Source organism: Toxorhynchites rutilus, chromosome 1 (genome assembly GCF_029784135.1).
Source record: "Toxorhynchites rutilus septentrionalis strain SRP chromosome 1, ASM2978413v1, whole genome shotgun sequence".
Lineage (NCBI taxonomy): Eukaryota > Metazoa > Arthropoda > Insecta > Diptera > Culicidae > Toxorhynchites > Toxorhynchites rutilus.
This window is the reverse complement of record NC_073744.1, coordinates 155,533,522-155,559,712: the sequence shown is the minus strand read 5'-3', so window position 1 is coordinate 155,559,712 and position 26,191 is coordinate 155,533,522. Positions and strand designations below refer to the sequence as shown.

The following is a 26,191-nucleotide window of genomic DNA, read 5'->3' as shown; positions in this document are numbered from 1 at the left end:
GGGTCGTGCATTTGGATATGGAAAGGAAGTTGAATAATAAAACAAACATGGTAAAAGTTGTTATTTCTCACTTTATTCCCTGGAAATTTGAAGATGATCGGTTGAACGAGTGAGTTTTGCCAAATCTTTTCTCGTGACGCAATTTGACTCAAGACAGCCTTTAGAATGAATAAGATCACAGCGAAAACAAATGAATGAAGATAAAAAACAATAAAAATAGAATAATAGCAGAATAAGTGGGAGAACAATCATTGTAATATGAAGAAGTTCCAAAACCATGAATCGAAATGTGAATAAAAAGTTACTGTAAAATTGTTGTTGAAGTTTATGAAATCCAGACGAGAATGGGTTCATGTAATACATGCATGAAAAGTGTATGAATTATAAATATTTCTCATCTTCTTTTCATGGATACAAATGAGAATAATAAACTGTAAAAATAAATATTAGTATGAAAGTCGATCTTCGTCCTCTGGCGCGCATCCCTCTTACAATCTCATTCCATATTTTTTGCAAAGCCGCCATGAAATTTTCAACAATTTTCATTGGCTGGGAGGCCTTTAATTTCAACTTTGCTCACCTTATGCTCTGAATTGAAAAATCTAGTGGATTCTCACCCGACGAAGAAAGCGACCACAAGCCTTTCGGGATGTCCAGTGAATTATTGTTTCCTTTGACCTGCATCACATCCGCTGCATATGAAGGGACAAAATTTTGTTTCCAAAGATAATTGGAACACGTTTCGGCCAATTTCCTTTCAAATCGTTGTCGAAGTAGTAATTGGCGCTGATTTAACTCGGCACCCATAAATCGACCTCTTTTTGTATCCAACCTTGTTCAAGTGGCTTCAAAAGTTTTCATTGTACATTTTTGTTACCGTTCTGGGGAGTTTGCCTTGTAATGAATAAGTCGCGCATAAATGACTCCAATTACAACTTTTAACATCTAAGGGTTCTGAGAAGGGGATACGCATGAAAACATACAGGCATAAATTATTGAAGAAGAGGATATGTTCAGAAGGGGAACGGGAACGTTGGATACTGGGAAGTCTCTAGTTCTCTAGTTCTTCTTTCTTTTCTCACTGCGATCAGTAAGCTAACGACACATGGAAAAATGAGTTCAAAGTTAATGCTTTGGAGTTTTTGAAACCTTCAAAAATAATCTCCAATAGATGTTACAAAAATCACATGAAATAACTAAGACAAAATTATTGGGTCAAAATTTTTTGTCATGGCAGGACTAAACAAATCAATATGAAGCACACACAAGTTTGCGGAACCGTCAAATTGAAGGATTTCATTTCAATTCTCTTGAATAATTCTAGAATCCACAATTTGTTGTCTAATCATTCACTATAAATTCAACTGGATTCTAGATGGTTGAATAAACTTGAAACCTTTTCTCAGAATCTACATTGCTACTGATATACATACTAAATTAACCGAGAGCAATAAAATTTTAACAATTATACAATGTTGAACTTCAGAGAATATTGTTATTGCTTCATCATATAATAGGAGTAAAAACCTTCGTTTTTTTTCAAAAATTAATACTTTATTCTGCAAAAATGGTTACAAACAGTGTTGCCACACGTACAGATTTATCTGAAAAGGTACAGATGAGAAAGATTTTTCCCCTTCTGGTACAGATTAAAATGTGGCAACACTGGATACAAAATAAATATTCAAAGTATTGCCCATCGCTAGTCACAACTTTTTCCCATCATTCTGGCAATTCACGGATAATGTCACGGATGTCGGCTAACCACGAATCGATCCAATTTTTGACTTCATCAAAATTGGAGAAGTACTTATCAACCAGGCTATGTTGCATCTATCGAAAAAGGTAGTAATCGGACGGAGCAATGTCTGGAGAATACGGCGGATGTGATAGGTCCTCCCATTTCATCGTTTCTAAGTATGTTTTGACCGGTTTCGCGACATGCGGCCGAGCATTGTCATGCTGCAAAATAGCTCTATCGTGTCTTTGCTTTTTGCCCGTTTTTTCTTCAGCGCACGGCCCAAACGCATCAATTGTGTGGCAAACAACTATGTTGTTTACGCTTCAACTTTTCGACATATACTGAAAAAGACGCGCAATGACAGTAGCTTTCCAACAAATGTCTGGAAATTTGATTCACTAGAATAATAATCAAGTTACACCATCTGTTGTAAAACCTAAGAAACTTACCGGTACACCTAATATTAATCTCAACCGCGTTGATGTCGCACAATTATACCACCGAATCATCACTTCATTTGAGGCAAATAGTCTTCATAGAAACACACCTCATACCCCAAGCTAGTACGAAGCGCCCTATCCGCAACCTTTGTCCCAAACCGTTCGAACTTCAACCGTCGCGTTCGGGGTACTGGGGTTCCAATAATTGAAAATGTACACTTTTATGTTGATTTTATGTGCATTTTCAAATTTAAATTATTCCCCCCACTTGTAATTGCTTCATAAATAAATGTATTTCCTGAGCACCGTATCGCACCGATGACGATGGGTCGAAGGTGATCGTAAAAATTGCTTTCCTTCCGCATGCGCTTCCCCCTCTCTCGCAGGCGCAGCACCACATTGTGGATGCACTCAACTGCTAGACGCGCAGCCTCACTTGAAGCTAAAGCATTTTGGGAGCGAATTTTATGGGAATTCCGCTTACTCATCTCGACGGTTGTTCCCGATGGCTGCTACCACTTTTCCTTGGGTGGCATCTCGGGAAGTTGCGGCCACTCTGGCCACATCTGCGTGCAGGATCCCTGGCTCCCGTTGAAAAACGACTTTGGCATTAGCATTGTTTTGATGCGCTACGCGCATCGCGTTTCCATAGTTTTTTTTTTTCTCTCTCCCCGAATGCACATTACACAGACATAAAATAATTTGATTTATCGCTACCATCATACAAAGCAAAAGGTAATAAGCATATCAGGCAAACACGAGACGAACCAAGGTTATCTCCGCTGTTGCCAGCGGACGACAGCGGACTCAACGGTGTGACTTATGGGTCATGAAACGGATTACGGCGCTGCGAAACTACCGGTGCCACAATGGGTGCCAATTACCCGAGGGGGCTACTGAAATTGAATTTTGGTTTTTATCTCCCGAACTGCACATTGTCCAGGGGAAGAGAGCAAACGAGCTTCAACGGAAATGGGTTGAACGAGAAAAGGGGAAATACAGCAAGTAAATTTGTCAAACATTGCATGTTGTACCCCACGTTAAATCCCGTCTCGTGTTCTGCTCCCTCCAACATCGTCTCTGTAAGCTGAAACCAATCGCTTAATAAAAATGATGGTAACTTAATTTGTGACAAATTATGTCAACATATAGCAGTCATTAATATGAGGTACAAACAACAATAACACCGGTGGTTTGTACACACTCGAGCGGTGGCTGTTGTTGAGTTTGCCTTCGCCGTATCAGACGGCTGGAAGAGGACACCACCGCCAACGACCGACGACCAACGAAGATTCCGCTACGGTCAGCTGCAATTTGGCTCGCGCTAAGCGACGCCCTCGAGAATGCCAGGACGGCAAAAAAAGAAGAAAAAGGAGTAGTCCAGGCGCAGAAAACAACACATTCTCGACATTCGCTTGTATGTAAACGAGCCTCTCGGGCGAATCTCAGCCAACAGCGACGAGAAATCACGGTAAGGCAGGACAGTACGCAAAAGCGCTAAACTCTAAAACCGTGTATGAATTAATAAACGAGGCAAATGAAGCGAAGCTCGCGTTCTTGCTTCCACCCCGATGGTCTGTGAAAATGTTCTGCCAAATGGGAGCTACTCATCAACCCGGTCGACCAGACTTGATGGCATACGACGAAATGTTAAGGGCAAGGGATGTGCATTTTGTTTGCTCTGGATACGATAACGTACTGACAATCAGGATTACTTGATGAGAATATTATATGAGGGGCTTATAAGGAAAGCGGTGTAAGTGACTTGATCGACTTTTCTTCAACTACTTTTTCTTCAGTTAATAACTCAACTGCAAAAACGTTCCAATTTGAGTTTGCTATAGAAACCGATAGACGAGGTTCTGACCTATCTTCCACATTGTCAAATGTGGAAAAAAAACAACCGGGAATGTGTTTACAGCTAAGTTATCACAAAAAAGAGAGAGTCGATGTAGAGAAATCGATAATGTCGCTTACACCACTTTCATTTAGAGCCCCTCATATACTCTCTCGTGGAACCCGTAACACTGAAGTGAGCAGTTTTGTGTTTGTTCGACTAAGTTTTGTTTACGTCAGAGATAGCCAGTAGCAAAGTAAAAATACTCCAAGTTTCACAATCTTACTTCGATAGAAACGAGAACGCAAGTCAGGCGACCTAAATATGAATAGAGTTTATCCGGTCGCTGTGTGTTTGATGGGATTTGGGAGCTGCTACTTGTAAAAAACTACTACTGCTACTTATAAAATGTCGACACACTCAAAAATGACATCCGAGATAACAAAAAGCGAATTCATATTTATAATTTTCTTTTTGTTTAGATACACTGAAAAACAACTAGCGAGAAATCAACATACAGCTTTTTTTGACGTAGGACTACGTCTTTCATTTCTATACTGAGGTGTAAGTTCAAAGTTTCGAAAACGAAAGCGTTACGCCCGAGAACGAGATTTTGAGCGTTAATAGCTCCTAAACAAGTGAACGAAATGGTATTATAAACACTTCATTCGAAAGATAAAATGTCTACGCGTTATATGCTTGTTACTTTTTCATCCAAAAACTTGTTTCAATAGTCTTAAAATTGCTTTCAAAACAGGCTATTGAAATCACACCAATCGGTATATAAGCGAGTACCGCTCGGAAATCCACTCAGTTACGATTGCGCAACGATTCAGGTACGATCGCTGAAATCCACCCTAACACAAACTTCAAAACCATGGAGCCTGTGGAAATCAGCATAGCAAATTAGATGTGAGCTGCGGGTGCTTTTGTACACGCTTGCGTTTCTGGAAATTGGAATATTTCCCTAACACAGATTTCAAAACCATAGAGCCTGAGGAAATCGACATTGCAAAATTGATGCAAGCTGCGGGTGTTTTTGTACTCGCTTGCGTTTCTGGAAATCGGAATGTTTCTCTAACACAGACTTCAAAACCATGGAGCCTGTGGAAATTGGCATAGAAATTTAGATGCAAGCAGTGGGAACTTTCGTACTCGTTTGCGTTTTTGCAAATTGGAATGTTTCCCTAACACAGACTTTAAAACCATGAAGCCTGGGGAAAGATGAAAACTACGAGTACTTTTGTACTCGCTTGCATTTTTGCAAACCGGAATGTGTTTTCCCAATACAGATTCCGAAACCAAGAAGTTGGGAGAATCGGCATTGCAGATACATTCAAGTCGGCAATACTTTTATACCCCCAAACATGTTTACACTCCAGAATTCGTTTTGCTATCACGGTCTACAAAAGCGGGTACAAATGCAACACTTCGGCTCGATTATTCAAGACTGCATTGGAAGATATCCCTTCATGTCACCAGCTCACTGAACTTCTACGCATACCGTTTGATGATGAGGCAAAATGTTGATAACTATTTGCTGTGATAACTACTACCATAATGCATGAATTGACTTAAATTGAGATTTGTTTGCAATTGAATTCGTAAATAGTTTCATTCATTCACTATTTTAATCAATAATTTAATCAATACACAAAAGATAGCACTGCGCAGCGGCGATATCGTACCCAACGAGGATCATCCGAGGTTGGATTATTGCTAATTGAAGAAATACAATTGATTACTAAGCCAACGGCAGTCCTACGTCAACCTTGCGGTTATATCATAGGTATAACCCATCCATAGTTTTTGTTGCTTTGGGAGTCGTTCACGCTCATCGTTATTTCTTCTAATGAATTCATGCTTGAATTTCTATAACGTCTCGTCGACAATATTTTCCAACGTAGTTCAACGTTAACAAAGCGGTAATGTAGTGAATACCACTCTTATAATTATTAATTATAGTGACTTTACACATTCGCGTTTATTCTCTTGCAGAATATTGGTAATGGTGGATCTTGGAATTGAACCCATGATCAAACGCTTAGTAGTCGGACGCGCAACTATTTGAGTCTTGAGAAAAAATTATAGGAGGTTGTGTCCAAGATACGACCGCATTGTTGAAGTAGAACTACGCTGTTATTTTATATAAGTTGCTTGTTTATTCCTTCGGATATTATTCTATAATGCTGTGAAATTTTAGAAACAACTGCTTAGTAGAATAATCTCTGAAATGATTGATTGATGATTCATTCTTGCCCTCGCAAAACAATCGTATGTCGCAATTTATTTCATGTCAATGCATTGAAAATTTACCTCGAAGGCTATTCCGGTGGCCTTTTTCAAAATTGACATAGACTCGGCTACAGTCGATTATATACATGTTGCATCAGCACCATTATTCCATATCTCATAACTACATCAATATATCTTTGGCACCGCATGTAAACAACAACAATGACAACACTTACAAGTATCAAATATGTAGCATGATATGTTATTTGGTATTGCCTCAAAGGAATCGCACCTCTAGATATCGTTCGTACAAACTAAGCGTAAACCAAGCGCCAAACAAGCGTTCACCATAGCATGCATACAGAGCCATACATTGGTGCCTTGAAACTACTAGCAATATAAACATTTCTCATCATTTTGCGCTATTCTCAAAAGAAACGCTTCTGTTAATATTACTGGCCTCGAAAAGAGTTGCATTACTTTCTCATGCTCGAGAGAAGCGCAGCTGTCACCCTTAGTGGAGGAAGTTTTGCTACTGGCAAGCAAAACCTAATCACAATTCCGGAACATTTACTTTCTTGATGACTAAACAAGGGAAATAAACTCTTTTTGTTAATAACAACCTCGAAAACAGTAGCAATGCTTCATTATGATCAATATTAGCGCAAATACAATCCTAGTTGAAGGCAGTTTTGCGACTGGTACGCGAACCCAAATAACTTATAACATTCCAGTAAGACATTCAAGATGCTTGGTATTCCCAAATAATTTTTTGGTGCACAACCTTAACGTCTGCTTCGCCATAACGTCAGTTTAATGCATTGATGCATTCTCAAAGACACCAACGAATCCCTTATGAAGACGGAAAATAAACAATGTTAACTGCTTGGAAAAAGACTGAATAATGCCACACAGCTTGTACTCTGCTGTAACACCCATCGATGCGAATTCGCTGATGAGTCTGTCAAGAGCGACCGCCTTCACCACCAGCGGGGGGAGCTTGATTTTGGTTGCTGCCTGGGCGTTTACATTTTCGACCGACGCGCCAAAATCGCCTACTTCGCTGTTGTTCGGTGCGGTGTCACATTTGCGAAGGCTCGATTCAGTGCGAGCGCTGCACCAACACCGCGTGCATCATTAGATGACGCTTACCTCGAAATTTTATTGCCCCTGGCAATGCGTTCGTTTTTTGCAGGGCTCGAGCCTGCCTTCCTCTTCTTCTTGCTCATCGCACACTACGCGAAGCGTCCAATTTATGACGCGGGAAGAAGAACACACGATACGAATAACGCGAAAAACGAACAGAAAAATCAAACGACTATTTCCAAGTTGGATTACCACTGGTGAGGTCCAATCTTAGATCGAAGCGCAGCGAAAGCAAAGTGAACTGGATTATTCAACAGTCCGATGCCGAATGAAAGTTTGCCTCAGCTAGATCCACTGTTTATACTCTAGGCAAGTATTCCCCTCCATTCTTCTCCTTTTCCTTCGTTCACGGAGACTTTAAATCCTACGATTTACCCTCCGTTGGTCGTCGATAAGTTGCTCGTTATTGATATCTCTGTTCGGGAAAGCACTCAAATGGACAGAACAAATGTATGGGAAAATAGAAACACTTAAAGTTTTCACGAATTTTAACCATTTACTAACCAGGGTGTAACCCGCGACGCTGGTGGAAGCGCGCGAGCCAGTTGCTACCGCGGTTTTGCGCAGATTAGCGGTTGATTTAAGCGCCACTCCCGCGAGGGAGACCAACCGCCGTGTTCTTAGTTGTTGCCCGACTATTGAGACACCCAACACCTTAGGGCGGGTTTGTCCTTCAATCTCGAAAACCCGGTTTGTTTCACGACTGTTTCCTGCGCTCTACAAAGACCCGTGACACCGTTTGTCGGCGATACAAAAGACAGCACAGAAGAGCACCTCGGCTGGTTCCAAAGAAAGCTACTTATGCTGAAAATATCATCACAGGCCCTACTCAATATAGTTTTCATCCACCTTGAAGCTTCAGAGGGCGGGGAGCGGGGGTTGATGAACGAATTTAAAAAAAAATAGAAACAGAGTCCCAACCCTGACTCGCTTCAAAAATCAAAACAATCGGTTTGTCGGTAATTAGGCTACCGCTAGCCAGTAAGTGCGTTAGATTTCTTCTCGTCAGCTACAAAAACCCAATTTATTGTTCAATCGTATTCCACAAAAAAAAACTTAATTTCATTTCTAGCGATGTATACACATTTTATACAAAAAAAAAAGAAAATAGAATTATTCATAAAAACATTTTATAGCATTTCAACACTCCTATCATTACAAAATTTTATTTCATCATTTTACAAGTTTCGAACTTCGAATCATCGAGTTCAGAACCAGACGCGTCTTCTCACTAACCTAATCCTCCATTCCGATATACATCCGTTTTATACTGATGAGTACGTGCTCATCATCAGTACTGTGCTTATGCTAGCACGCTTCAAATATGTGGCTTTGTGTGTGTGGTATTTTTAGTAGTGTGGCATTTAGTGTGGCTCTATTGTTCTCTTATTTTTGGATATATCCCTACATGCGCATGTGTTAATGGGTATATATTTAGAACGGTACTCACGACCTTTTACTTGGTGAATTTTCCGCCGGCGGCTTTTCCCCACTCATGGGGTGGTTGACGATGAACGCAGGTGGTGAATGCTGGCGGCGAATCCTGAAGATATCCACCGCACACGCGATCGTCGTGCGGAGTTCCTCTCAAGCGAGGCGTTTCGCTTATGCAGCTGTATACGCGGCCACCTTTATCGCCGGTGACGACTAGATGATCCCAAATGTTGGTGATGCAGGTGATGATGAACCGATGGTGTTAAGGCGTGATCACCACCGCACACGTGTTCTTCGTGCGGTCTCTCTCCCGGGAGCAAGTTCGCGCCAAAGTGTCCTTGCGCGGCTTCGTTTTTGGATGTAGGCGGCGATGGAATCCCAAAAGCTGATCGTGGGGTCAGAAGCGGCTTGCCCTAAATGCACACACCACAAAGAACGGAGAAAAAAAAACCACACGTATGCCACATTGGTTATTTTATCTAGCCACATGTCGTAAATGCCATTGAAGCTTACCTCTACTTTCTTTGACGGATGCACAGGAGGGCACTAACTATAATATTGTCTCTAACTTCCTAATGCCTAACTAAGAACTAATAAAAAAAACCATTAGCACACCAACCACGAGGTAACTATTACCGACTACCTTTCCGTCCACTTTGCGCGATATAGTAAAATATATCCGCTCCTGTCCTCTTCCACGGTCACGATTGGAATGAAAGACTATAGTTTTAGGTCCTCAGATCAGCGGGACATTCTTCGAAACCGGAACTACGTAATTGTTAGCGAACATTTCCGTAGTTATTCCAAAGTTCTTCTGTGCTAGCTTCTATCTCGCTTTCACACATTCTCCGGCTATATTGTCTTTAACTCCCGAGCACAGTTGAAGTCGATTCTCTTCCCGGGTTTTGAGACAAAAAACCCCACCGAGAGATTTGCGGAAAAGTGTTCATAACGAAAATGAACAAGGTGTATTTGATGATTTCGGGTTTCAATTAGCGTCCTGGCTTAATTGAGCCGCCGAGTCACATCTGGCACTCAAAATGGTTAGCCGCCCAAATGTAAAAAAAGAGTGGCACTCGCATTGCCGTCCATCCAAGACACAAACTTCTGAACAGAAGAACTCAGACTCACACAACTGAGTTGTGTTGAATGTGGATTTCAAATATAAGAACCGAGGGGATCTACAATGTTGTTATATGTGGTACCATGCTACAAGGGGATTCTATTGTATGGCATATTAAACAAATCTTACGGAATTTCCGATTCGTTTATTATGTAAATCGCCAAAATCCGTTCGCGGCAAAAATAGTTATTAACGTTGACTTTATTTCATAAAAACGTGACCTGTTTTCTGATTTGACACCCTTAATGAAAGACGTAGTTCTACGTCAAAAATGTTTACTACTCACTAACTGGAGCGATACTGTGTGATAAAAATCGCTAATGACAATTTCTCTAATCTTGTCCAGAGCTGCAATCCATCACCGTCAATGTCACAAAAAAGCTGACCATAGTCACTCAATTCCTCTCACGGCACGTGAGATCCAAATATTCAGTAGTGATACTCACTCTTTTGTTTCTGACACCTAACCAAATGACGGTTGGTTCCAATGCTTCTCACTGCCGATCGCTCTGTTTACAATTTTACGTTACGAGAGCGGTGGTTGTGGCGTATGATGGTAGTAGAAATGTGAGTGATCAGACAGTTCCAATCATTTTTGACAATCGCGACGGTTGTTTAGATCAAGAAGGTGGAGTTAACAGGTGGCTCGTAATTTACACTATTTAGAAAAGACGTATGAGGAATGGCAAGACGAAAGGTTTGGATTTGTTTATGTTATTACTTACGTTGGTATGGTTACATTTGATTTCGTCGAAGGTGTTTGAAGCAGTATAATAAATAAACAGTTGTCGTTGAAAATAGTAACCTAGTATCCTTTATGCATATGCTTCCGCCAGCTGGCTCGGCTAATGTGATATGATTTATTCAGGGAATGCTTTGATCGTGGTACCGACATGGTGCATAATTTGCAGCTTTGTTTTTTGTGCTGGTTCATAACGGCAATCAACTGTGCCGACGAAACTGTAGCCAATGTTTAGTGTTGTTTGGATACCATCTATGTAAATAAATTCAAACTTACGGGATACGTCCGAACGGCAATTCTGACATTACTTTTTACCTTCCACTTCACTTTCCTTGGTGTAGATTTGTTTGTTGAAGTAGAAGTTGTTGTTGTTGTTAGAGATGTCTAAATTTTTCGTTTATTCGATTATCGATTAATCGTGGGGCCATTTTTAAATATTCGATTCATTCGAACAATTGTCTTTCAGTATCCGAGTATTGATTTCTTGCAGTTAAAATGAACAAACATTTATAATAAAAAAGATTATGGTGTCATAATTTTAAAAATTAAATTAAATATAATTTTCAAATAAACATGGTGCAGCCAAAACCATTATTTGAATGAAATGGTATTTAAGTATATTGATAAATTTACCATTTCATAATTATTTGCGGATCATGAAAATGATCCGATTGAAAACCGACAAGGCGTTTTTTTTTATTTAGAGTTAAGCCGTTCGCTCACCCCCTCCAGCTTCTGTGGACTTTGTTCGAGGACAATCTGATTGGCGGTTTCTCGATGGAATATTTGCCAGTCAATTTCCGGTACTTCTTAGTTGACCGTGAACGGTTACTGTTGTACCTTGCAAGCTTCCAGCGTGAGGATAGCAAGGATAGGATAATTCTTTTCTCCGAAGGAATGTGCTGAAATGCAAATAGTGTTGTTATATTCAAGAAACAAACAAATGACAATATTACATTCAAAATTTTAAGAATATCCTCCTAAGATAGAGCCGGCTCCCTTATTCCCAAGCAACGACTTCTCACCGCGGGAATAACCCGCGAAGTAGAATTGGCACACAAAATCAATCTGCACCTAGACACATACTTTTCAATGGTTCTTCTCAGCGCATCCTGGGTATCTTTGGTCAGCTAATCCACCACGGATAAGACGAGTCTCATATTCACTCTACCCGCTGGGATCAATTTGATTGATCAAATCCGACACGACCACCCTGTCATATATCCCGGTAACCGATGAATTCAACTCGATGTGGTAATTACTGCTGATGGTACTGATTTCCACCTTCCGGTTCGAGGGCGTTGTGAAGTTTAATATTTCATTGCGTAGCCGTTCCACGCCCGATTGGTAAAGTTTCCACAGCAGATACATGATGCGAGTTTTCTTACTGGCCCGGAAGGACCGTATAACATGAGATGCTGGAAGTCTCCCTGGGAGCAAAGATCAATCAGATGCGCAACTTGCGTTTTGTGGTAGTCCAGGACAGCTGGCGCGATCGGTAGCGGTCAACTCAGAGAGCCATTGTACACAAAAATATTTGATGTATAATACAAAAATACTTGGTGACTTGTTGTTTTCGTGTTGGCCTTTGTCAGAGTAAATGCATCACCTCCAGATATGCCAGATGATTTTTTTGAAAATCGTCGACAAAAATCTGAAATGTTGATGAAATCTGAGATGCAGATACTATTGTTACCGCGAGAATAGCAAAGTAATGTTTGAAAAAAGGGGTTTTAAGCGCAGGGAATCAAGTCATAAAGAGAAGAAATACCATATCCCTACAGTCTGCAACTGAAAATATAAGTTTGCAACAGGATAGACAGGACATTAAATATCAGTAAAATTGCGAACATGTCTGCAGATTTAGTATCCTTGCAATGATGAGAAACAAATTTGGTAAAAAAAATCGAAGTCGAACGGGTTACAAAATACATCATTTTGCTAATTTCAAACCCGATCGGGAGCCGGAACAGAGGGGATACGCAAGACGTGTTATTCCACAAGCTAATTACTAATACAAATGACACGTGTATTACTACACAATATTCTTCAAATTGTATTTAAAATGAAATTGTATATGGTCACTGGTCACCAAAGATAATCGTAGTACAAAATTTGTTGATTATCTTTGTGTGAGTACCATCACTTGATTCTCACGACAAATCGCAGCTCTGCTGCGTCCTTTTCGATAAGTTACCAATGGACGGAGCTTAGTCTGCAATATTTTCTTAGTCCTCAGTGTCCGTACATCCACATTTCGAGCGAGCGATTTTAGCGCGACAGTGGAATAACAAAAATTGTGACTCGCCGTTATATCATGTGCTCGTTATTGATAGCACAGGTAGCACGGCTATCGACACAAATGCACAGAATGCATGTATAGAAAAATGAGAATGCTTCCAATTTTTTGTCGATTCATACCATTTACGGACTAGACAGTTGTAATGTATAGCTTATCAAGCAAATCTTCTGATCCCGATACGTAAATTATCAGAATTCGTTTCGCAACAAAAATAGTCATTAACAACATTTGTGCTTCTCGCCGTACTTCCTTGAGAGAATACGAGAAATTTTGAGTGCTTTATCCAGACGCTGTTATGTCATTACCTTTGTCTGGGTCCCTTCACATTGCTCAATTCCGGGTAATGAGAGGGCAAACTCATTGGCAAAGGTAGGTGCAATTGAAGGCGATATTTATCAGCGTCAAACCGCCTTCAATGAATTTTATTCTTTAGTCCGCAAAAATACCATCGCTAACTGGTAACGCAAGTGGAATGAAGATGAATTGGGCCGGTGGTTCACTCGATTATCCCTAAGGTTAGCCTCAAACCATGGTTCAAAAGTCTGGAAATGAGTCGAGACTTTATTCGCACCTTCTCCCGACTCATGTCCAATCACTGTTCATTAGATGCACTACTCTTCCGTTTAAATCTTGCCAGCAGCAATCTCTGCGTTTGTGGCCAAGGTTATCACGACATCGAGCACGTTGTTTGGCCGTGCGAGGTGTATCTGGTCGCCAGATCGAATTTAGAAAACTCCCTTCGAACCCGGTTGATGATCAACTCATGATAACATCGCTTTTTCATTCGTCCACTCTGAGATAGACAGCTCAAATTTGTTTAAATTAAATTTACTTCAAATTACTTGATATTACTGGAGTATTCGAAACACATACTTCTGACCCTTATTTTCTAGAGTTTTTCATTCAATTCATTTGGACGGAGGTGAATACAATGAAATAAAGATCGTTTAAATCAGATGATCAGTTCTGTTTTGACGATGAATCCTACATTAGGGAGACAATAGGTGTATGGAAAAAATCATCATCGAATTTAAAGAACCGACCATGTACATTTTGTTTATTTGCCCAAAAATAATGACCTGTGCAAAATTTCCGCTCTATCGGACATGATGATGGGTACAAACACTCGTGGGGTGGGGTTTCTCCAAAGCCTTTCTAGCTGAAGGAATTTCCGTATAAATGTGGAAATATAATCGCGATCGCCACGTGGATCGCGGATGGTTTTGGCGGGGAACACTTCGTAGCGAGAACACTATGTAAATTATTTCTCTTATAATCCAATCGAGTTAGAGAGCACTATAACACTTCAACTGCGCGTGACGCGTTGAATAAATCGGGGGAATAAATGAAAACTCAGAAAAACTATAACTTGGGATATATTGCCGCTAACTTTCATACAACCTTTATTCGTGAATACTTAGCGGAAACTGAATACTGTGTGACAGTAAAGCGGAAAAGGAGGCCATAGGTGTCAGAATATTGGTTAGCCAGTGAGGGGCTGTAATACGGTAGTATTTCACTAGAATTACTTAACTAGCGTATTGCTGATTTCTGCGAATATTTGATTTAGAACCTAACTCATGATTTAAGGGTGCCTCAAAGCGTTCAACGCTTTGATTTTTTGACATCCGAGGATAGAACTCCTTGGATTCGATTTACGAGACAGACTCCCAAGGGGGTTGATTTTCGGCCAAAAAATTTTTTTCGAGATAACATCAGATCTCGACGCTTTATGCATTTTTAAATCATTTGGCATCGATTTTTTTTTTCGATTCTACTATTTTCATGTCCTCTATTTTATGTATCCATAGAGTCAAAATTACAGATTTCTGAACAATAGAAAAATTCAACTCAAATGCAATTATTACAAACGATTACAGTCCTACGTCAAGTTCCCGTCCATGCCCCTAGGCCCAGACCCATCTACTTTTTTTAAATTTTAAATAAGAAGTAAGTTCAAAATTTCAAAAAACCCCAGACAAATCTCATGCAAAGCATTATACGGAACTACTATAATGTTGAATACAGGTCGGACTCGATTATATACAGTCGACAATTTTTTTTCATCAATTGTTTTCAAGTCCTATACATAATCGAATCTCAAGAAAACAATTTTTTCATTAATGTATGAATGTCAAACATTATTAGAAAAATATCTTTTTTTGTGATTCGATTATGTATTGGATTCGAAAATGATCGTTGAAAGTGAAATTGCGATTATATATAATCGAGTCCGACCTGTATTGGATTCAATGATTCTTTTAAGTCTTGGCAGATGAGTTATTGCTGATTTTGAATATTAAAAAAGTTTTTCCATTGGAATTTCAACATTTTTGAAATAATCACTTATTTGCGCTGAGTGGGGGTGAGAATGAGTCAAACATAAAATTGAACATATACAACTAAGTTGCAATGTACATGCAAAAATACACTAATGCACTCACAATTAGTGACCATTCTCCAAATTCAACATTTATTTCACCACCCCTAGACGTGGCTTTTTTCGGACATATGAAGTGGAATTGGAGGTAAATTGTTCACACGTATAAGGAGAAAAACGTTTCCTTAGAGACAACTTTGCAGAAGCCACATTTTCCTGGCTTGCTGAAGCTGCTAATTGAAAGCCTTAAGTAGTTAGAGACATGAATATCGAATGTTTTTCCGAGCTCCGTAAACATAAAACAAAGAGTGCGACCAATCGCACTATCTCGCGAAGAACCATCGTATATGCAAGTTCCAGAGAAAAATCCTGCCCGAACCTGTCACTGAATAACATTTTTCGCTTTGAAAATTTTCGGTCACCATGGAATACTTCGAAATAAAGAATATATACACAATAAAAACGATCTCTTGATACTTGAAGTTATTCCAACAAACATTTAGAAAAACACAACATTCTCTGGTTCCTTTATATCGATGTTCATAAACAATAAATCAGTATTAATAAAACCGCCCCTAAAAATACTAATCAAGAGTTCGTCTGCTCTGTTTTGTTTATTTAATTTGGCCTAATAGGATGAGAAGCCGTCATATTTCAGTGTATTCTAAAACTCAAGTTTAAATAGCTGACTTGCCTGTGATGGGTCGTAATACAGGGAAACTTCGATATAACGTACCCTCGTTATTACGTACCCTCGATATAACGTCACTCGATATAACGTACATTTTACCTCGATATAACGTACACATTTCCAAAGTGTAAAGGAAATTTTTTTTCAATATTTTTTTCTGATAAAACAATGAATTACCTGTATTGTGATGCTAAAACAAGTTTTGTACCTTCAATAAATCCCGAAATACAGCTGGTTTTGTGATTCCGGATTCTAAATGAATCAAGCTTTAATCAACAGTACGAAGGAAAACATCATGAGAAAGGCTGGCTTCGTCTTCTGATTGAAGTTATTCATTAACTTTACTAAAACAGCAACACAATAATGTATTATAGACTACGTTTGTGAGTACTTTATTATGTTTCGATATAACGTACAATTCGATACAACGTACAATTTTGAAAGTGAAATGTACGTTATATCGAAGTTTACCTGTAATTATATCGTCAGGTGATGCAGATTAGATATCTTATGACATGAATGCTTCCTTGTTTGTATGGGGAAGGGAAGATGAATTTTAGGAAAGTGTAGTTGACTAAAAAAAAACCAATAACAAAAAAAAACTTTTAGGAAGATGTATATAGAGAACGTAATCCAAAGATTGCATCTAGTCATGATGTCGCGAACTGGTATGCGTGAGTGTACCCTTGCTAACTTCTCAATCGACAGCCAGTTCAATTGTTTCATTTGCAAAATCTACGGCAGTATTAACGTACTTAGAATCATGATTTATTTTCACATAGTTTGATAACAATGTGACTTACATGATAGAGATGAAATTTGAGCAGAAAATTATGGCACAATAATCATTCCAATAAAATGTCTATCAACATGTAATGCTTCAAACCATACTCTCATCGAAAAGAATCAGATTTATCATTATAAAGTAAATCTGAATCATTAGAAAGATCAGATTCTGATGAAAAAGAATATATTTCTGATCAGAAATATGAGATATCTTACAAGAAAGATCAGAAGAATTGATAAATTGAAAAAAAAAGTCAAAAATTCAGTCAACAACTTAACAATTTTAAAATTCAAAAAATTTATAGAATTTAAAAAGTTCAGAATGTTTTAAATTCAGCCTATTAAAAAAACATCAAAAAAAAATCTAGAAATTTCAGGAAAGTTTTAAAGTTCAAAATAATAAACATTTCAGAAATATAAGAAAAATTTAAAAGATTAGAATAAATTAGAAAATTCAGGACACTTAAGGAAAAACCAACGAATTCAGAAGAATCAGAAAATGAAAAAAGGAAATTCAGAAAATGTGAGATTTGAATAATTAATAAAAAAAAAATCAAGGAAATGAGAAAATTTACACAAATAAAAAAAACCTCAAGATATTCAGAAAATTCGAACAAAAATGTACCTGTGGAAATCCGCTCTGCAAATATACATGCAAGTCGGGGGTATTTTTGTTCCCACCGAGCTGTATTTCCCTAAACACGGACTTCAAAGTTAATGTGCCTGGGGAAATCCGCTTCGCAAATACATGCAAGTCGGGGGTATTTTCTGGTGTTGAGTACTTTTGTACTCGCTTATCGTTGTGCAGTCCGGAATATGTTTCCCTAAAACGTACTTTTGAACTGAGAAGCATGGGAAAATCGTCATTTCAGATACTAGAAGTGAATGAATGTTCACGGTTCGACAACTACGTAAAAATGAGATGTCCAATAATTTCAGAAGGGAGCTGTAAAATACAATGATCGTTTGACATTTTTTTCGTTCAAATATTTTGGTAGTCCTAGACATCTTATCATACGTAAATGGACGTTCATCAAATTTATTTGCAACGAATGTTATAATCTATTACAAAAATTTCGATGCATTCTAAAATAATATTCGAAGTGGTAAACAAGTGGGTTGCATAATATAATTATTCATTATTTATTTGCAACGTCTCGAATGTTATAAAACGATTCCACAGACTGATCTTAACCTAATAGCCCTTAATCCTATTTTTAAATACATTTTTAGACATGTCAAATTCAAATACATCACAAACACTGTTGAACAAACGAAAACAAACATCCAACGGATTATTGAGACCATAAGAGGTTCTATGTCGTCTAATGAACAGTAAGTCACGCTCACGAAGTTGACGGGAAGGTGCATAAAACGAAACACTGGACAACAAAGATGGACAGTCGATGTTTCCCGAAATCAAATCAAAGACAAAAACCCGTTGTAGATTGGATCGTCTGGAGGCAAGCGTTTCGAGAGCGATAAGTCTACAACGGCTTTCATAATCGGGCATGTTCGTTGGGTCAGACCACGGTAATGAGCGAAGGGCGTAACGAATGAAGCTGCGTTGCACTCTCTCCATTCGGATTGTTTGGGTTGTGTGAAATGGAGCCCACACACATACCGCATACTCCAAGATACTACGAACTAATGAGCAGTATAGTGTCTTCATGGCGTAGATATCCTGGAAGTTGCTGGTACTACGTCGAACAAATCCTAGGACTGAGAACGCTTTGGAAGTTGTTAGGTTGATGTGTTCGTTGAATCGAAGCTTGTTGTCGATGGTCACACCGAGATCGCGGATGGAAAGAACACACTCCAGGGGTACGGACCCGATTGAGTACATGAATTCGATTCGTGATTGTCGGCGAGAAAATGCGATAGACTTACACTTTTTCACGTTTAGCTCCATACCGTTCTCAACGCACCATTTTTGCAATTCATCAATATCGGCCTGAAGTGCACAGCAATCGAGGTGAGATGCGACGGATCTGTAAATCTTCAGGTCGTCGGCGTAAAGCAGCTTTCGTGATTTCAATCGGAAGCACAGATCGTTCACGAACAGCACGAAAATTAGTGGCCCCAGCACGCTGCCCTGTGGCACACCGGATGTAATTTGGAACACACGAGAATGCGAACCGTTGATATTGACGAACGCCTTACGTTCAGTCAGATAGGAACGCAACCACTCTGTGATCCAGTGAGGGAAACCCAGGTGACGAAGTTTCGTAATGGCGAGGTCGTGAGGTACTTTGTCGAACGCTTTCGAGAAATCGAAATAAATGGCGTCTACTTGTTGCTTTTTCTCAATTTCAGACGATATAAAGCTGGTGAACGCCATGAGGTTTGTTGTGGTTGACCGCTTCTTTACGAATCCATGTTGAAATTCGGAGATAGTTGTTCGGGATGCTGAATAGAGAACGTTATGCACTAATTCCTCTAACACTTTCGCCAGGCAACACAAAATGGAGATACCACGGTAATTTTCCACGAGGTGATTCGAATCTGTTTTAAATATCGGGCAGATAGAAGCTGTCTTCCATAGCTTCGGGAAAACACTGTGACGAAGCGACTTATTGAAAATCGTTGACAGTGGCTTTTTCAGAGACTCCGCACATTCCTTCAGGAACAACGGTGGAAGATTGTCGCTCCCGGGTCCCTTGGAAGCGTCGAGTTTATTCAAAATAGTCCAAATTTCGAATTGCGTTATGTTGAAAAGTGGTAGATTCACATTCAACGTAGGGCAGTCTCTGATGCTGACAGGTGAAAAAGCTGGTGAGTTAGTGCTATACACACTTTCGAAAAAATCAGCGAACAAATTAGCTACACCGTTCGGAGAATCAGCAGTCTTGTCCCTTAACGTCATCTCAGCGGGGAATTGCTTACACCGTTTACGATTGCGAACGTGCATCCAAAAAGCAGAGGGATTTTGCTTCGCGGTCATCTCCAAGTGAGCAATGTAATCACGAAACGATGCAATCTGGCATTCGTTGTACAAGGTTTCAATTGAACGAAGATGATTGCGATTATCATCTGTCCTTACTCGGAAAAAGCGTTTCCGAGATTTTCGAACAACGTTGCGAAGTTGTTGCAGCTCGGATGTCCACCAAGGATGCTTGTGAGAATGCTGTCTGCACCGTCTACGCGGAACTAACTGATCCAAAATTTTATACACTTTGTCATAAAATGAACATACCATTTCGTCTGTGTCAAGGCCGTTGAAAACGTAGTTCTACGTCAAAATATGTGGTCGTGTCCTAGATACAACCCCTTAAAATTTTTTTTATCTGTATTATAGTGACTTTCAACACATTCGGCTGGTTCGTCACTTTGCTTCCATTTTTTTGGAAGAATGTCGGGAGTGAGAATTGAACTACTTCACTGTTTCTGTTTTTAGTCAAAAAAAAACTGAATAAGTGTGGAGACGATCTAGCGTAGTCGTAACATCCGTACCTCTCGCGCTAAAGGTCACGAGTTCAATGCTCACTCCCGACATTCTTCCAAAAATGGAAGTAAAGTGACGAACCAGCCAAAAGAGTTGAAAGTTACTATAATACAGAAAAATACTAGAGGTGAGTTATATATGTGATATAACCGCAAGTAGGACGTAGGACTACAGTTCGGTTAGTAATTGTTTTAAGTTGCATCTGAATCAATTTCCAATCAATGAATGGATATTTTGAAAATAAGTATGTGAGTGTGTGAGTACGAGTGTTGAATCATGAATCACAATTAAGTCTAAATGGATTTCCAGTTCAGTTCTTGTTTTTGAAGCAACTTCAACCCAAAGGTCATTCGTCCTTTAAATGGGTTCCCTAGCGGACACTAGATTATATACAGATTTGTATAATGTCCAAAGCTTGTTTCCAAAGCAGTTTTCAAGCTATTTAAACTATTTTTAAGTCAACAAGTAGCAAGCATATAGCTATACATTTTATCTTTTGTGTAAAATGATTACCATACAATTTCATTGAGCTGGAAAACAATAAATAATGTTCAAAGAAGGAATGGATTCCTCCTCGGAAATACTCAGCACAAATAATAACCCACCAATTGGAAAAGACAACCGATTGTGGCATTCATAAACAAATTGTATTATAATTCTTGCATTCATCAGTGTGATTTCTTTGATATGGTGGAATGTCCTCTACATTATATCAAACATTTCGTATTCTGAAGTATTCTTATGAACAACGTTATTTGCTTGTCGTTTTCTATGCAATCATAGTGCAAGATCTCCCATTTGATATGATGAATTTTGTATTCGAAATCACTGTTTTCAAATATTTAAAATAACACAAACTGTATCATTGTTGTCTAATTGTGTTATCGAGGGCTACTGAAATGATACAAACAATGTGATACTGATTTCTTCCAACATGCACATCCCTATGCCGCAGTCGTTACGGTGAAACATTGTTGCATCAGTTGCAGCACATTTGATATGCACAAAATATTCTCTATCGTGTCGTCGCTGTTGGCATCATCTAACCTCTTGCTTTCTCTTCGTGTGCACGGTGCGATAGCATACCAATCATAATCTAATTAGTACATGAAAAGATAAAAAGAAAGTGTAGATGCGATTCGTATATATTGCCATTCGATTCTCCCATTCGACAAGAGAAAAAATCCAAATATTCGGACGATTCCAAGCGATGATGGTTAAGGGGAATCACGATTCATATCGCAGAAAGCATGTAAAAGAATGGGTGTTTAATTCCATAACACGATTATGGACCTTGCTTGAATCTCCATTGAAGCTTGCGGAAGAAGTACAACACAGAAGTATTGTCGCCTTACGCTCTGGTGCAATCGAAAACGTACCATTCAGCTGGGTTGTAGAAATTTAATCTCCTTTCCTTATTTACATGTATCGGATTCGATGTTTGTCACTGAATAGAAGTTTATAGCGCATAGCGAGAGAAAAAAAAAATACTAAAACTTCAACCTACTTTCTTTCGTTTGCTTTCAGGTTGTTCTCTCGGCCTGTTCCTCGTACTTCCAGACGCTGTTCCTCGACCATCCCGCCCGGCACCCGATTGTGATCCTGAAGGACGTCCGCTTCGCCGAGCTCCGCACGCTGGTCGACTTCATGTACAAGGGCGAGGTGAATGTCGAGTACTGCCAGTTGTCGGCGCTGCTGAAGACGGCCGAATCGTTAAAGGTAGAATTCAAATATCCACTCTCTTTGCCGATTGTTATATCATGTCTATTTTTTCCCAATGTTCCAGGTTAAAGGTCTGGCAGAGATGACCAACCAGGATACCGCTCTGGCCGAACCGAAGCGCGAGCCGGACCGTTTGCGGCCCCATAGCCACAGTAGTGCGCACGCGACAAGTGCTACCGCTGCCACTCTGCCCTCGGCTTCCTCCCCCTCGTCCACGCCGGCAGCGACATCTACCGGAAATGGCGGCACAGCGGCGGCATCCCCTCATCATCACCACCAACACCACCATCACCACCAGCAACAGCAGCAACACCCTTCGTTAGGCTCACCCACCAGTAACGCAGCGACCGTAGCGGCTGTGGCAGCTGCGGCCGCTTCCCTTGGCATTACCGATCTTTCCTCGATAACAGCGAAGTCCCGGGGGCTTGATCCGGACGGGAGAAGTCCTACCCCAACGCGGCTGGAATCATCCTCGCCTACTCCTCTAGCGCTTTATCCACCCCTTAGGAAAAATCGAGATCATGCTCACACGTCTAGCGGTTCGGTAACCTCGTCGGCAACTACAACCATCACAACGGCGGCTGCGGAGCGCTCTTCAGAAGAACGAGAGGTTGCGGATCAACAGCAACAGCAGCAGCAGAGGCTTCTTTCGAATAGTGGTAACGCCTTCAACAGTAGTCTCAATGTGGACAGTCTAAATGTCCCGTCGGAAGGTATCAGTAACACCAGTAACGCTACCGGAAACGCCAATGACAGTGCGAATCGGCCGAACGCGATCGATGAGGACGATGATGACGACGACGAGGACAACGAGGAAAATGGCAACGCGTTAGGGCATGAGTCGGGAAACGCCAACAGCGTGCAGGACCAACTGCTGTCACACTGTCAGCGACCGACAATGATGGACTCCGACGATGGGCTCCGCGGAGGAGGTCAATCTGGCACCACCACCACCCACAACAACAACAATTCGGATGATGAGTACGAGCCGCCAATAAAGATCAAGAGTGAAGTTGGTAAGTACCGAAGTCTCTACCACCAAGGAACAGTCGTTCTTCTAACACTAACTCCCAGAATTCTCTCCCCTCTCAGGGCTGAACATGACGATCAACTCGCATGCGTGCCTAGCAAACTCTACCACAAGTGGACTGGTGAACTCATCCGGCGGTAGCATACTCGGAGATTTAAGGCCTTCGTCCCGAGACAGTGGCGGAGGTCGAGGTGGGGGAACACCGGTGGCCTGTAGCTCGACGACAACAACGGGAGCTGCGAACAGCGGTGGTGTTATGGTCGGGGGCGGTGGCAACGGGAGTGCGCTTGGGCTGGATCGCAGCTCGCCTCGTTCGCATCGGGATCGCAGCGAGCGGAGTACTTTCGGCAGCGGAGGCATTCCGAGCCCCCTGTCCGAGCCCATCGCAGGACCCTCCGGGATGGGGCCGGTGCAGCAGGTTCCACTGGTGAGTGCCTCGGTCGCGATGAATTCCTTGCACCTAAAAAATCAGCAATTGCAATTTTATTTGCAGTCTCTGAAGAAAGAGATCGACTGGGACCGGGGAGATGACAAGTCGTCCGGTGACAGTTCGCTGGACTTTCGGCACCCACACGATTCGGTAAGTGGCAGTTTTTTGCTGGTTCGAAGAAACGCGCGAATGCGCGAATTATCCCCAATCGACACACATTTCATATGCAATCGAAACGCAAGCGACGAGAGTCGAGGGGCCGAAATCCGATTCAATACCGCCGACGTTTGCAATTTGTTGTATTCATTGTGGTTGATGTTGTGTTCAAATCTTTATCTGTATATCTGTGTGTCGTATTTCTATCGTTTAATCAACGTTCAATTTGTTCGCCAGAGCAACCTTTTCGTGTTCATTTGTGTTTTTGTTTTTATGTTGTGTCTATTTTCCTGTAATTACCGAGAACTGCGGCGCGTCTGTTTCCGCCGGGGAAATCTCCACACCCACATGCATCTCTCTCTCTCTCTCATTCTCTAGTGCGTGTGCGTGGGGGCGTTGTGGGGGCTGGTGCTCTACGCAGTCTAGTTTTTAGCGAAATTAAAAAAGCGAACAATCCAAGGCCGGGATCGGGAGGCCACTTCGGAAGACAATGTAGCAGCGAGCCTCGCACAAAAAAGAGAACGAGCCACGGTGGTGGAAAATTTTTAATTACCCACCGAAGGGATGCCGGGAGCCTCTCCCGGGCAAGCGATAGAAAACCATTTTCCGTTGCCTCTCTGTTGAAGGCATTTTTTTTATTGTGTCGCGAACGGAAACTGCATGCGGATATGTTCTTTTTGTGTTCCTGCCATACTGTTATACCTTAACTGTTAGATGGATACCGGACGTGCTCCGGTTTGCCTCCTTGGCCGTCTTCTCGCGCGCCGGTTGTTCTCCTAGCGCTGTTTAGTAAATGTTGCATGTGATTGTCGCTTTTGTGGAGAAAGAAAATTATAGTTTTAACAGCAGAAGAGGAATGTGCGGTCTCGGGGGCGAAACGTCGCCCCGAGGAAGAATGGCGAATAGTACAATCGTGGACATTACAACTCGGGAGTGAGCTTAAGTAACGCTTAGAAGGCTAATCAGTTGCGATGATCGTTGAACTATTGATGCTGACGACACTGATTTAGGTGTAGTTCTATGAATTGTCTACTATCATGCAAAACATACGAATTATGTGTTGTTTCTTAGAAACTTCAACTATTATATCAAACAATAATTATAAACAAGAATCTACTATGCACTGCGTCACTAATAACTGAGTTACAATTTCATTCGAAAATCGCAACACTCTTCTCTTTTACATTCTCTCATTTGAACATGCCCTCGACTTTCTTTTATCACTATGTGCCTTTCTGTTATTCGAATTCTCACTGCAATTTTGGTTCATTGAATATTTCAATTAATAACCTTTTTTCAAATTGACAATGATTTTTTGAATGTTCCTTTCACTTCCGCCAGAGCGGTTCTCCATTGATTATTTTTTGTCTATCAAGGTGAAGTGAAATCGATGCATTCTCTACGCATACTGAAAAATCGACGCTTCTGTCCCTTTTATTACTGCTGTCACTTCCTTTCAATTTGGACAGCACAAACTTTCATCAACGATTTTAACCGCTCGAATGGGCTTTATGGGCATTGTCGTCGTCAAGGTGTTTGATTTTGACGCTCGCTGCTGTTTAGTTGGAAGTTCCATCCGTTTCATCTTACCATCTAACAACAAAATCATTTGAACAAAAACTTGCCAAACTTGTCGGAGTAGAACCACTCAAAACGGCTACTGAATAGCTTTATGGGATCACTCAGATATTCACATATTACGTAACGCACTCAAGAAAAGTGTTGGATCTGGTTTAAAAATGAATCCAAATAAGTGTAATCAGTTTCATTCAAATGACCATTTGTTACGTATTATGTAGAGAAGAAGGAGTAGAAAACAGTAGAAAATTTTCGTTACGGGAGAGTGACGCGAAGCGCTCAAAGTTTGAGTTTTTTGAAAATCGAAAAATCACCCATGGGGGGAGTACAGAAATCGGGGGTTTCGAAGTTTTTTTTTTTTTGCCAAATGTCTTAAATTTGCATGAAACGTTGAGATCTAGTGTCATCTCGAAAAAAAATGTTTGTTAAAAATCGGCACTCTGGGACTCGGAATACGGAACGAAAAGTATGGTTTTGAGTGCCAATAAGAATAGTTATCTCGATTTTTAAATCGGAACTTGCTACGAAATGTTGATTTGCACGATAATATACCCTATGCAAAATATTAGCTCATTCGGACTTCATTAACTGGTGTCACAAACATTAATATGTGAGTTTTTTTTTTGAAAAACCAACAATCACCGAAAATCGAGGTTTTGAAAAAAAAATTGATGCCAAATGTCTTAAAATTGCATTAATCGTCAAGATTTACAGTTATCTCAAAAATGTATTTTTGTCATTGGCACCCTAATACACATACTACATACACATAATAGTTAGAGAAAAACTATTTCACATACACACATATAGGAATAAAAGGAAACAAGAATCCAATTCCTGCTGAAAAGAAGTGACCTACTGAAAATTAACATCGGATGCTGCTGTTTCACAGAATTTAAGTATATTTTTGTGTTTTTTGATAGCTTTGTTTTCCAGCACGGTATGGACGGTATCGATCCGAAGTATACTGTAT

General features: G+C 40.4%; 1 protein-coding gene across 23 annotated transcripts in view; it reads left to right on the top strand.

The window, feature by feature from the left end:
- LOC129770692 (protein tramtrack, beta isoform) overlaps positions 1 to 26,191 on the top strand; it is a 618,642-nt gene that overhangs the window by 509,734 nt on the left and 82,717 nt on the right. For 20 of the 23 annotated variants that reach the window (XM_055773801.1, XM_055773773.1, XM_055773791.1 and 17 more), the window contains 4 exons: positions 21,830 to 22,021; positions 22,089 to 23,040; positions 23,099 to 23,481; positions 23,527 to 23,634. In XM_055773801.1, coding sequence (XP_055629776.1) covers positions 21,830 to 22,021; positions 22,089 to 23,040; positions 23,099 to 23,481; positions 23,527 to 23,634 — 1,635 coding nt within the window. The remainder of the gene's footprint in view (positions 1 to 21,829; positions 22,022 to 22,088; positions 23,041 to 23,098; positions 23,482 to 23,526; positions 23,635 to 26,191) is intronic. The other 3 variants (XM_055773834.1, XM_055773852.1, XM_055773826.1) reach the window with 2 other exon arrangements.